Source organism: Lolium perenne, chromosome 2, assembly GCF_019359855.2.
Source record: "Lolium perenne isolate Kyuss_39 chromosome 2, Kyuss_2.0, whole genome shotgun sequence".
Classification (NCBI taxonomy): Eukaryota; Viridiplantae; Streptophyta; class Magnoliopsida; order Poales; family Poaceae; genus Lolium; species Lolium perenne.
In genome coordinates this window covers 40439906-40454025 of record NC_067245.2, presented here as the reverse complement: position 1 = coordinate 40454025, position 14120 = coordinate 40439906, and the positions used below count along the sequence as shown (strand labels likewise).

Below are 14120 nucleotides of genomic sequence, written 5' to 3'. Positions count from 1 at the left end.
TTCGGGGGACAGAAGTCTCTGTTTCGGCACCCTGCTGGGACGGGGAAGTGCCCCCGGAGCCATCTCCATCGACTCCATCGCCATCTTCATCGCCGTTGTTGTCTCCCATGATGAGGAGGGAGTAGTTCTCCCCCGAGGCTGAGGGCTCTACCGGTAGCTATGTGGTTCATCTCTCTCTCCCATGGTGTGATCTTTATGTGATCATGAGCTTTGTAATCTAGTTGAATATGTAGATGTTGCTCTTGTCTATTATGCACTCTAGAGGTTACTTTAATATGAACTCCGGAGTTACTCTCCATGGTGTGATGGTGACAGTGTGCGCATCGTGTGTGATTCCTTTATGACGTTGTGGAGCTTGTTTACTCCGGCTTGAGGTGTGCTTTTGCAGCCCTACACAATGAATGGTGTTTGTTATCCAACAAGAGAGTGTTTGAGAGTAACATTTATTTATTCAATTATGTGATCATTGTTGAGAGTGTCCACTAGTGAAAGTATGATCCCTAGGCCTTGTTTCTAAGCATTGAAACACCGTTTCCAACAAGTTCTGCTACATGTTTGCTTGCTGCCATTTTTATTTCAGATTGCAATTACTACTTATAATCATCCATATTACTTGTATTTCACTATCTCTTCGCCGAACTAGTTCACCTATACATCTGACAAGTGTTTTAGGTGTGTTGGGGACACAAGAGACTTCTTGTATCTTAATTGCAGGGTTGCTTGAGAGATATATCTTTGACCTCTACCTCCCTGAGTTCGATAAACCTTGGGTGATTCACTTAAGGAAAACTTGTTGCTGTTCTACAAACCTCTGCTCTTGGAGGCCCAACACTATCTACAGGAATAGAAGCGTGCGTAGACATCACTAGGCTTTTACACACCTTCCTTGTCAAAAGAAAATACATCATGCTAAAAATTGGAATTGATTGTATGTATGATTTCAGTAGAACTTCTCTCTTATCACACGCTAGATACTTCTCTGACCAGCCTTGCATTTTACTTCTCGATCTATCACCAATATGATGGGAAGTACCACTTTTGATTCTACGCACAAGTAAACCCAAGGTATCACTCACTGAAAGCCTCCACAACAATGCCCAAGGTATTTTTCATACCCAGCATAGAAGTCTCTGAAGTATTTGGGGTGAAAAAATATGGCACTCTTTTCCCTATTCACCCGTCGACCAAAACACTCCCCGATCCTCATAATTTCGTTGAGTCTAACCACACTTTAACATTTGCACCGATGAAAATAAGACTATCGTCAGCAAGCAACAGATGGTTTACTCAACGAGATTTAAAACTCACTTTGTTTCAGTGTTTTTTAAAACCACAGTATTCCAAAATCAAAGTATTTCAGTACAATAGCACAAATACTTCAGTTTAGAGAAAAATGATTAGGACTGAAGTTTTTAATAATGCAGAAAAATACAGTTTTGAAGTATACTTGAGTTTTTAAACCTACAGTTTTCTACTCGCTGAAATAAGGGGTTTTTTTGGTTCGTAGGATAGAAAAAACATAGAAATAGGAAAATCATAGCTTTGGGATATTATTGATACTTTAATTTTATTAGAAGATGAAGTGGGTTTGATTGTAGCAAATGAATTTTTTCCGTGCGATATGACCTAATGTTTTTTTCTATAAGAATTACACTACTACAAGATTATCCTACGAATCAAACAACTTGTATACGAAATTTTCCTATAAAATCTACATAAATTCTATAAATCAAAGAGCCCCAAGTCCTCATGTACGGGTCGGATCGGAGTACAATTTAAGTTGTGTGCAATTAAACTGCGTAAGTTTTGTTGTATTTCCTTGGTCGTGTGGATGATATATTTTCGACAGCTCCACGCATTGAGCAAATATATTTTCGACGTACATCTCCACACATTTTCGTTCTCTTCGCAGAATGCAACTTGGTCGCCTCTGTTCACCGCGTGGAGGATTCCGGCGTCGACGACGACGCCCTGTTGCTCTCCACGAACGCCCTTATGTCCTCAATGACCTCGGCGCTGGCGGCGAGCTGCGGGAAGAGGTAGAACGCGTGGATGCCCTCCGGGAACTCCACCACCTGCACCTGCTTCCCCTTCCGCCGCAGCACGTCGGTGTACCGCCGCTGCCAGTCCTGCAGCGGGTCGAAGCCGCTGACGACTACCAACGCCGGCGGGAACGCCGTCCCTAGCACGGCGTTCTCGTCGGTCACGTGCGCCGCCGGGTGGTCGCGGGTTGCGCCCGCCGGGAGGAACGCCTTCCACCAGAAGTCCGACCGCCGGAGGTTCACGATCGGCGCCACGCCGTCCAGCCGCAGCTCCGACTCCGTCCGTTCCTCGCCACCAAAGTATGGCTGCACAGACAGTAGGCCGGCTAGGCGAACGGACTTGGAGGTAGTGCTGGTTGCAGCCCAGCGGTTGGCCACGTGGTGGATTATGTTGCCACCGGCGCTCTCCCCAGCGAGGAAGCAGCTGGAGAGGTCCACGGAGACGCCGTCGTCCAGGCCCGGGACGCCGTTGGCGTCGATGAAGAGGAGCGTGTCCATGGCGTCGTCGTATGCGGCGGGGTAGGGGTGCTCGGGAGCGAGGCGGTACTCGACGGAGACCACGACGGCACCGATGCCGCGGCAGAGTCGGCGGCAAAGGCGGTCGAAGTAGCATTGGGCCGCGGAGAACAGCGCGAAGCCGCCGCCATGGAAATAGACGACGACCGGGAGCGACGGCCGGGCCCAGGCGGCAGCTCCGGCAGGAGAGAAGACGCGCGCCCAGAGACCCCGGGACGCGTCGACGACGAAGTCGGCGGAACGGACGCTGGAGGAGTCCGGCCGGGGATTCGCGCGCACGCGGAGGAGGCGGTCGGCGACGGAGTAGACGCCGCGGTTGACGGTGCCGTCGCGGCGGTTGAGGGCGTCGATGCCGGCGGAGAACGCGGTGACCTGCAGCTGCACCGCGCACGGTAGCACCGGCGGCGAGGGCCGCGGGAGGCTGGCGCGAGCTTCCATTTCTTGGCTCGTGCTCCCCGTCTCCATCATTTACCCGCGCTTGCTGCATTTGGCTCATTTTGACTGACCTGATCAGATACGTACGTGGAGTGTATTATCTGCAACTATGTGAACTCCGATCCTTGGCCGATCGCCGTCGTGAAGACCGCTCTGAAGTTTTGGTTTGGAATCGTGCAGACATGTGGGCAGCTCCAGTAACAGAGTTGCCTAGCATGACACGCTACGCGACCGGCCATGAAGATTTCCCGCCGAACTCAACTGTTCACGACGGACACGTTGATAGTGAAGCATTCAAGTACCTACTGCTAATAGGGGCTGAAGGATCGGACCAGTTTCTTTTTTTTTTAACATAGAGTTTCTTTATGATAGTGAAGCATTCAAGCACCTACTGCTAATAGCGGCGGCTAGTTTTTTTGGGTGATTTTCTGGTTCATAGTGATGAAGAGTGTCATACCAAAATCTGCTATTGCAGTATCATAAGTTCATAACAAACCAGAAATCACTAGTCACTAGATGTATTTTGGGTTTCTATACCCCCTTAGCAACATACTAATCTCTATTTGGTTACCACAAAAAGTTCAACTGTGACGCTCTTCATTCTACCAAACCACAAAATCACTGCAAAACTAGCAACCACAAAAATGCTCTGATATGTCACTCTTCACCTACAGAACCACAAAATCATCAAAAAACTAGTTACCACAAATGACACTCTTCACCTACTGAAGCACAAAATCATCAAAAAACTAGTTACCACAAAAATGGTTATGCTATGACACTCTTCATCATCAAACCACAAAATCACTGCAGAACTAGTTACCACACAACTGCTCTGATATGACAATTCACCGTACTGAAGCACAGAATCACCGGAAAAAAAAGTTACCACAAAAAGGCTCCGCTATGACACTCTTCATCATCCTGAACCACAAAATCACCCAAAAACTAGTTACCACAAAAATGTTCTGCTATGACACTCTTCATCAATCTGCTATTGCACAGAAAACCAGAAATCACTGGGACCCACATTGACTCGGGGTTTCTATGCCCCCTTGGTAACATGTTAAGCTAAATTGAAGCCAAAACTCAACATCCGCACATACTGGTGCTTTGTTTTATCTTAACCATCGTGGGCTATTATTATTCTACAACCCTTCATACAAGTTTAGACAAGCTAAAAAATAAACAACAAACAGAAAACATTTCATAGATCATCGATCGAAAGGTTTTTACTGTCGTCGTGAGAGATGAAGAAACACAACAGCCGATGACATCTGCACTTTAAGATCAGCAATATCAACATCATGGCCTCCTTCAACCAAGCCCCATTTATCGACCTGGAGATATTGAGGAATAAAGATCATAAGATACAAAAAGGAAAGAAAAATGGAGGTGGCGTTTTGGCTCATAGGAGCAAATGCTCCTATTATACAAAATAATTTTAAAACAATTTTAAAAATGTCAAAAAATTCTGACATAATTTTTTTGTTGTACATCGTGACATTCTATGTTAGTGCACAAGTTTTCATGAAGAAACAACATTTTATGTGGCGTGTACAAAAAAGATAAAAAAATGTCCTGTACGTAGTCGTGTTATAGCATCAAAATTTGTCTTTTTTACTGGAGCCACAATTTTTTATAGTTTTTTTTGAAAACTTGTGTACGAACATAAAATGTGTAGATGTACGTGAAATTTTTTAGTTTAAATTTTTTTTGACACTTCGAAATGTTGATTCACACAATGGGAGTAAATGCTCCTATGAGCCAAAGTGAATATCCCAAGAAAAATGACCAAAATTAACAAAAATAAACAGTTGCAGTATCACACCTGGTGATCTTCTTCAAGCCTGATCAGTTCAATGGACTCCTCAATTCCCAACCTTCCTCTAAATATTGCAAGAGGGATGACCAGGGAATGGGCTGCTGAAGCCATAGCATCAATAGATGCCAATTCACGATCATTTGCATCCTTCAAAACGGTTTCTACAGCCTTGGCTAGCCGCTCATCTTGCTTCCCCCCTAGAAAACTTGTGTATACAACAGGCTTCACCCCAAACTCTGTGTTGACCCAGTCCAGTATTGGGTCGATTTTCTCCTTCTGTTTTTCTGCACGTAATAATAAGAAAATATGAGAAATCATAATGTTGGAGGTGATAACACAAGGCATTGGTAATGTAATTATATGGACCTAAGTAGCCTGAAACCAGATCATTTCTTGTTGGACCACAATAAATGAACCAACTTATGAGGGAAACAATTGACACATTACCATAAACTCCTTTGGTAAGTTCATCATCGGCAGGTGAGCGGCAAAATACCAAATCTTGATGGAATCTTTGCATTAAATTGTTAATTATCTTAGCTCGTGTCAACGGAACTCTCTCCAGTGCAGTACAAGCAAGCTTCATAAGAGGCATTGTAAAAGGCCGGATTCCATCTTGTTCCTATGACAATACGGAACTTTCAGTACCAGTGCTCATTGATCGAGAAACTAAGAAAGAAATATAGGAAGCCTTCTTTTTCATAGAAGTTAATTCAGATAAAATACTGCAGTCCTGAATAGTGGTAGATGAGCAGCAGACCAAATAAAGCAAGTTGATGTAGCTAGCAAGTTTTAATACAGTAGAGAGCATTTGAAGGCAACAACTCAGCCATGCAAAAAAAAACATAGATTTGCATAACTAATTAAGTACCATCTAATTACTAGTACTCTTTAGATTCATCCATTGCAGCATATGAGGGTCCACCGGCAGTGGCGGAGGACGGAATTTTTTTGAGGTAGGGCGGAGTCAATAGAATAGAAAAGGTTTGATGCAAAATCGAATAGTCCATCTATACCAATATAAAAAGACACAGAGGGGGCAGATCCAACAGATCCTGACCGTTCAACGAATATCCAACGGTGACTGACACTCCCGAGTTTCGTGGTAAAACAGTGTCCGTCCCGTTCCGTCACGGGCCCTCGCACAAATTGCGCCTCATCAAGTCTGAACTCTGAACCGCACCGAGCTAATCAATTCCCCTCATTTTTTCGACCAACCAATCTCGCGAGCACAGAGCACTGCCCTCCGCTGCCGTTGCGCTGCTCGCTGCCACCGCCTCGCCCTCAGCCGCTGCCACGCCGCACGCTGCCGGCGTCCTGCAGGGCACCACGCGACTGTGTCCACCGCTGCCGGACTGCCCGCCACAAGCACAGAGAAGTGGGCGCGTTCCCGCAGCGCCGACGCACGCGCGAGCGTGACGAGCGCATCGAATAACATGTAGAGTTGGAGCTCGGCAGCAGGTCGGATCTTCGGAAAAGCCGCCCTGTAGGATGCCCGTCATGGCAGCGGGAAGCACTGCCTTTCGTCGCGGTGACGGCCCCGACAGCACGAAGGGCAGTTGGTGCATGCGGCGTTCACTCTCTAGGTGAATTTCTACTCCCTGATGTAAAGTGCGCATATTTAGGTGATGTGAATTTCCAGTGTATTGCACTGACATCCTCTGCTCTCACAAATTCCAGCGGGAAAATAGCCGACGAACCATATGATGAATTCTTTTGTTTTGATATTTTACTTAAAATGCTTGCTGCATGTATAAAAATAGAAACATTGTAGAAAATAGAGTTTCTCTTGTCTCTAGCTTTCAGATCAAACAACGCTTCTTACATATTATGCTCTGCTAGCGATTTTTTTTTTCCCCTGAAACAACTTTGGGATTTTGGTACCAACAGACAATATTTCATTAAGTTCAGTTTCAAATCCTGGCTATATATTTGCCACATGCAAAGTACAGACACACACACCAGATTTATCCTTTTTTACATTCTTTTGGTTATGATTCCTTATCACCTGCACAAGATGGAAACAAGCATGCACCAGAGTGGAACTCATAATTGCTGGATGTCGAGAATGCATTAGATGTACGACATGAGTTATTTCTCTGGACATGGGGAGTCAGACTGGATTTTTAGTGTAATCATCCATAATCTCGATGCTTGAGTTACAAATTGCTTTAATACATGTTGCCAAAGTTGAAGAGATTCAGATTTCTACCTTCTTCAAAAAGTACCTTGTTTTGTTTTTCCATTGCAGATCAAATTTCTGTATGTTACTGTGTCTTTGGAATTGGAATATAGTGGTACTCCACACCATTCCTCTTTCTTATTGTTCACTCTTTAATATTGGTTGATGTATCTATCCATAGAAAAAACCTCTTAGCTATATTGTGAGGTCATCAATATTGGAATATACATATTTCAATCATTTCAAAAGATTATGTTGACTTAACAAATGTTCTCTACAGTTGAGGCAAGGAAACCAAAAGTCTGCCTCTGGAAGGTCATGTGAAGGAGTTATTTCACAATCCCAAAGATCAACGTACTGGGAGTAGTCTAATCCTAAGATTTTTCTAATTTTCTGACCTCACATGCATATTGGTTTGTGCATACTAAGGTGATCGTGGTTGTGCTATGTTTTGTCTACAGTTTCATCACTGTATACGTTTGCACTACTCCACACTAAGTCACCGTGTAGACCAACTGCTAAAGTTGAATTGAATCCAAATATCCAATGGTTCATGTGATCTTGTTTGGCCTGTTAAATCATCTACAGAAGGAAACACATTTAAAAAAAAAATCTACAGAAGGAAACACGATGTAGTTACTGGCTAAATATTCCTATGTATTTCTTCTGATTTTTTGTTTAGGTCTTAACTAATGTCTAGACATTTTTGTTTGTTTTTGTTTGCAGAGCAGTTTCATTCTGAACTATTCTCTCAAAACGCATGGTGTTGACTTTATTGTTTGGTTTGAAGTCATCGCTGAGAAGGTGAATGTGGACGGAAGAACTCCAAAGTTCCGGATGATGACGCCCATGAGCTAACAAAGTATTTCCGCCATATGTGTGTTGGTTTGATCAGACGGAGATATTAGGGGAGCACTTGTGGTGCTAAGTTACGGCAAGCAAATTATTATAGTAAAATTGCAATGTCATAAACATAATTTTTCTAATAGAGAACCAAGAGTAGGCAAATTTTGGCAAACTGCATAAAAGTTTGAATAAAGTCATGTCTTTTTCAGTTATCTTCACAATTAGAAAATTTTCACCTTGCTGCAATGACATAACCAGCATAACATTTTCACTTTTAATGATAGACACCTGGCAATAAAATGGTCAAATAATCAATTCAATCTTAGAGCTAATTGCTCCCTACTGTAATTGGGATTTACCTCTTCTATATCGTACTACGACTATATAATTTTTCATAGAGAACACAAATCTATATTCAATTTGTGAAATATTGCAAAACACGTACATTGCACGTGCAAGATTACTAGTATATACAAAAAATATATATACAATTAATCACAAATATTTTTTGTATACAAGTACAAAATCATAAAATCTCACCACTTCAATGAAAATTAACTTGAGAAACATACTGATGGATATAAAGCATATAATATTCAAGCGATAGCAAGAAAACTACTCCCCAAAATGTAGCTTTAATGGCGTCACCCACACAATGGCAGTTGCGTACCATTCTTCTTTTATTTTTAGGGATACCAATTCTCATTTCTTGATTTTATTTCTATTGGAGATTGAAACAGGCTAGTACTGTTGGGTCGCAATCGTATGACTGTCACTAGTTGCTTTAGTTGGACACAGCTGAGCTCTTACGACTCAACTCACTTGACTTGGTTGAGTCAGGCAAAGTTCAGAAAAAAAAATGAAAAGAGGACCGATGTACCCCTTCGCTACAGCAATACCAGCACATGGATCGGTTCCTTCGATCAGCCTATGTCTCGTCTTCTTTCTCTCGACAGGGCGACAGACTGAACCTTCCGTTCATGGAGACCGGCAAATCTGCAGCCTATGTGCTGTGTGTATGGCGGGATTGAAAAATTTCAAGGTCCTCTGCCACAGTGCATCGGCCATATTGAGTTTTGCATTATTTTCATTTCCAGCCTCTCTTGTCTCTAGAGATCAGAAGCGAAAATTCATGTCTAAAATGCTCTATTCTCCACAGATGGCAATGAACTAACTGTCTGCACAAATGGAACAGATCTACACCAGGGACAACGCTAGTTTATACTGCCTCCATTCCAAATTAGTTGACACAGCTTTGCTCTAGTTACAAATGTATCTTGACGCGTTTTAGTGTGTATGTTCGCTTATTTTGGAAAAAGCTGCGTCAACTAATTTGTAATGGACAGAGTACTAGACTAAAATGGGCTAGAACAGCCTTGACCCATCTGCATAACTTTCACTCAAGAACATATCTGGACTACGTTTTGGTTACCCTTTATTTGTTTCCTTCTACGTACAGCCAGACAACCATTCTAACTTCTCATGACACAATTAAGAATAAAGAAACAAGAATGTTTAGTCATGCGATTCACGTCATCAGCGCATCAGCTACACCAAATCATATGATGAAAACCTAGATTCAATACATTCCATTTGAAATGTAAAGTAGAACAAAATGATCATGACATCCTCTCATAATTCACTACTGCTCGGGAACCTTCCGTTCACGGCAACCGGCAGATCTGCAGTATATATGTTGTGTGTATGGCGGGATTGAAAAATTTCAAGTTAGGGTGGTCGCCCTACCGAGTTCTCCGCCACTGTCCATCAGCCGTATTGAGTTTTGCTTTATTTTCATTTCAGACTCTCTTGTCTCTCTAGAGATTAGAAGCGAAAATTCAAGTCTAAGGTGCTCTATTCTTGACAGATGGCAATGAACTAACTGGCCTGAACAAATGCGACTGCTAGTTTATACTGCCTCCGCTCCGTTCCAAATTAGTTGGCGTAACTTTCACTCGAGGATGACATACCTGGACTACGTTTTGGTTACTCACAGCCAAACAGCCATTCTGGTAAATTAGAACTGCCATAACACAATTAACAATACAGAAACAAGAATGTTACAACCTAATTAGACATCGTCAGCGCATCAGCGGCACCAAATCATATGATAAAAACCTAGATTCAATACATTCCATTTGAAATGTAAAGTAGAACGAAACGATCATGATATCCTCTCATAATTCACTACTGCTCTAATCATTTCCATTCGAACGAAATGTAAACTAGAACGAAATTAGAGCAAGTGGACAAACTAAATCTGCGAGATCAAGGTCAAACTAAGCGCTAATCATTTCCATTCGAACGATTTTCAAAAATTGCTAAGTTGCTAGCATACAGCCACACGAACCATAATTCAGAACTCGGTTGAAGTCACAGTCGGGGTGAAACCAAAGCACAGAACAAGAATGCGAACGGAGGAGGAGGAGAGGAGCAATGGGGGATCCGGACCTGGAACTCCCACTCGGCGGCGACGGCCATGGCGAGCGCGCGCGAGTGCAGCTTGAGCTGGCGCTTGGCGGGCGTCTTGAGGGTGCGGTAGTCGAGCATGACGGTCCAGCCGTTGCCGTCGTCGGCGCGCCGCACGGTGGCGTCGCGGTAGAAGCGCTTCCCCACGACGGACCCCGTCATGAAGGACATGGGCATCGCCACCGAGGTCTCGTCCCGCGTCGCCACGGGCGACGGCTTCCCCACGTAGATCGCGTCCGAGGCCTCCGCCGCCGTGCCGAGCAGCCGGCGGCCGGCCGCGCATCGCTGTAGCAGGAGCAGGCGGCGGGCTGCGAGCGTCGTCGCCATCCCTGGACTGGTCGCCGCTTCAGTTGGGCCTGCCTCGCGCCTCACTAGTACCCTACAAAAGTACGTCCAGCCTTCGGCCCAAACCGGCCCAAACAGGCCCAGGCCCACTACGGCGGCACGGGAACGTTCCAGACGCGTCCGGCGCGCCACGTCACGCACGCGGCCGGGCACGGCGGGGTCGGTTCGTTCGTCTCCACCACGGCAAAGGCAACCAACGACGACTCCGACCAAATCAGTTTCTGACTTTCCCCTCCATCGCATCGCATCGCAAACTCTTCACGCTACGGCGACCGCCGCCGCGCATGCGCTCGCCGTGACCGGATCGGCGGCCCACAACATGGCGGCGGAGGCGGCCCTCTTCGCCGACCTCCCCTTCCCCGACGACCTCCCGGAGTTCCCGCACTCCGTCGACGACGCCTTCGCGCTGGACGATTTCGACCTCGACGACCTAGACTTCGACCTCGACCTCGACCTCTTCCCCACGGACGACGTGCAGCACCCGTCCCCGCCGCCACCGTCCTCCTCCTCGGCCGGATCCCCCGCCGGGGGCTCCTCCTCCTCGGCCGGATCCCCTCCCGGGGGCTCCTCCTCCTCCGCCGTCGAAACCAGCCCGAAGAACGACGAGTCCTCCGAGTCCTCTTCCAGGAGCGCGAGTGCCGGGAACGACGGCAAGCCCACGCCGGACGGGGACGACAAGCGGCGCGCGCGGCTGGTGCGCAACAGGGAGAGCGCGCACCTGTCGCGGCAGCGGAAGAAGCAGTACCTGGACGAGCTGGAGGCCAAGGTCAAGGCCATGCAGGCCACCATCGCGGACCTCTCCGCCCGGATCTCCTGCGTCACCGCCGAGAACGCCGCCCTCAAGCACCAGCTCGCCACCAGTACCGGCACCCCGCCCCCGCTGCCGATGTACCCGGGGTTGTACCCTCTGCCGCCACCGTGGATCCACCCCGCGTACGCCATGCGGGGGTCTCAAGTCCCACTTATGCCGATACCCCGGCTCAAAACCCGCCAGCCTGCTCCTCCTGCCGGCGCAGAGCCACCGGCCAAGAAGGCTAAGAAGACCAAGAAGGTTGCGAGTGTTAGCCTCCTTGGACTGCTGCTTCTGACGATGCTCTGCGGGTGTTTGCTTCCTGCGGTAAATAGGATGTATGGTACGGCTGATTCCGGAGAAGCAGTTGTTCTTGGTCAATCCCATCATGGGAGGATTCTGGCTGTCGACGGGCCTCGGAGCGGTGTATCCCAAGGCATTGATACAAACCTACAACCGAATGCAAGTGAGACGCTCCCGGCACTGCTGTATATTCCGAGGAATGGGAAGCATGTCAAGATCAATGGGAATCTGGTTATCAAGTCCGTTGTTGCCAGTGAGAAAGCTTCTTCGCGTATACCTCATTCTGACGGGAAGAGTCCGGTTAACCAAGGGAATGACGAGACTGGTTTGGCGATTCCTCGCCATGTGGCTAAATTGGGTTCTGTGGAAGTCGTGGAGTCTGCTAAGAGAATAACAAATGAACTGATTGCTTTGCCTCCTGGAGATGGAAGCAGCATATACAGGGAGGATGATGAGTTGCTGCCACAATGGTTTAGCGAAGCAATGTCTGGTAAGAATGCTACATAAAAAAGCTACATACTCCAGTTGATTTGAAATAGAAATGTTTTTGTTTGTGCCACGTCGAATCAATGTCTGTTTCTGATACTGTGACATTTGGTGGTGTGAACATGAACATAGCAATACCTAGCTGCTATACCTTGCTAATACTATATAATTTTCATTTTTGCAAATAACTTGGCTAATATAAGGGTGACGATTCCTTGGAGATATTATGAAGTGCTTTGTGAATAATTAAAAATATGGAGTAATTTGAATGAAACCAAGCTTCTATTAAGCGCTGAGCAAGCGTTTTGCCTCCACTTTTCCCTTTTCTGAAGGTCTAAAGCGCTAAGTGCACACTTAAGCGCAATTAAGAGCTAGGGGTTCTGCCTAGGCGCGCTTAAGCGTGCGCTTAGGAGTGGTCAATTTGCATATATTACTTTATTTTCTAATATTCTAGTTAATATATGCCTCTTTTCGGGTCAGTATACAATTTGGAAAATAGTTACCCATTGAAGTGTGCACAGCTAAGCAATCATGAGCTAATATGGTTAGGTGACTTGTCCAAAGGTGTAACTTCTTCGTGTCATCGACTTGTGTTATTGGAACAATTGCTAATTGGGTACATATGACATCTTGAATCAGTTACACAGTTTTGGTACTTGTGTTAACATGTGGTTTTACTTTGTTATGGACTTGATCAACATATATACGTTTCACTTGTCCCGAAGAACTTCATTGCTCTAGAAAAAATTGAATAACACAATGGAAAGTGATTCGTTGAACTTGGTAGACCCATGTTTTTCCTTGGTTTGCTGAAGTTCCAGCCGTTCTGTGTATGTCTTTGTGACATCTAATTGGGTATCATGACATGTGTCTAAAATGTTTGAATTGGCCATATGTGATGTGCTATCTTATCTTGGTTACCATTGTACAGTTATGCATATATATTTCTAGAAAATTTACTTGTAGCTTCACATTGGGGGGTTTTCGTGTAGGGAAAGTACTGTATGCTATTTTGGTGCAGTTCAATTTAATTACTCTCATGTAATTAACCGCTGTTGTCTGAAGTGTTTATTCATGATTCTTCTGCAGGTCCTATGTTGAGCTCTGGAATGTGCACTGAAGTGTTCCAGTTTGATACATCTCCGACGTCGGCTGATCCAAATGGCATTGTTCCTGTCTACTCCAGTGCTATGTCCAACTCATCACATAACTTCACTGAAAATGTTCCATCTCAGAAGGTCAAGACCAGGAGGATTTTACACTCCATGGCCATTCCTGTACAAGGTTCAACATCTAACCATACCGATCACCTTAAAGCGCACCCCGAGAACGAGAGCTTTGCGGGAAATAAGCCAGCTTCATCTGTGGTGGTGTCTGTCTTGGCTGACCCAAGAGAGGACGCTGATGGGAGGATCTCTTCGAAGTCATTGTCGCGTATATTTGTTGTAGTCCTGATTGACAGTGTAAAGTATGTCACTTACTCATGCGTCCTGCCCTTCAAAAACCATAGCCCCCATCTGTGAACTGGATTTTCACCATAGTATTTGTTCAAGTTATATCGATTAACAGGACATGAATTTTTCCTGAGAGCTAATGTACTGTCTATGTGGATAGAGTTGCAGTTAAAATCACAGTTCATTACCTTACATGGAAGTTTGTCTGCTTTAATCGTGTAGAGTATTATTGTTGTCAACAACAATTTATTTATCTTGTCACTTTTAACTAAATTTGTCTAAGATGTGGCAAAGTGTGTTGGAATTTGGTTAGCATTCAAAACATGTTCTTTACCACACATATGTTGCTATGATCTTCGCAATGCCAAATACAATGGCCTCCAATGTGAGCATGATAAGCAGAAAAAATCATGGTTTTCCAAATAAG

General features: G+C 45.3%; 3 protein-coding genes across 3 annotated transcripts; 1 reads left to right on the top strand and 2 right to left on the bottom strand.

The window, feature by feature from the left end:
* Nucleotides 1–1697: 1697 nt before the first annotated feature.
* Nucleotides 1698–3450, bottom strand: LOC127331887 (probable carboxylesterase 18). The gene has a single exon (XM_051358116.2). The coding sequence runs from the start codon at nt 3024–3026 to the stop codon at nt 1935–1937; it is 1092 nt and encodes a 363-aa protein (XP_051214076.1). The 5' UTR covers nt 3027–3450; the 3' UTR covers nt 1698–1934.
* A 574-nt stretch (nt 3451–4024) lies between these two features.
* On the bottom strand, nt 4025–10670 carry LOC127331888 (uncharacterized). Its single transcript, XM_051358117.1, has 4 exons — nt 10298–10670; nt 5266–5440; nt 4825–5102; nt 4025–4333 (listed from the first exon to the last, which is right to left on the bottom strand). Exons 1-4 carry the CDS (start codon nt 10640–10642, stop codon nt 4226–4228), a joined length of 906 nt encoding a protein of 301 aa, XP_051214077.1. The 5' UTR covers nt 10643–10670; the 3' UTR covers nt 4025–4225.
* Nucleotides 10671–10867: 197 nt separating this feature from the next.
* LOC127331886 (bZIP transcription factor 60) lies at nt 10868–13870 on the top strand. Its single transcript, XM_051358115.2, has 2 exons — nt 10868–12243; nt 13329–13870. The coding sequence occupies exons 1-2, from the start codon at nt 10980–10982 to the stop codon at nt 13760–13762; spliced, it is 1698 nt and encodes a 565-aa protein (XP_051214075.1). The 5' UTR covers nt 10868–10979; the 3' UTR covers nt 13763–13870.
* The last annotated feature ends 250 nt before the right edge of the window (nt 13871–14120 follow it).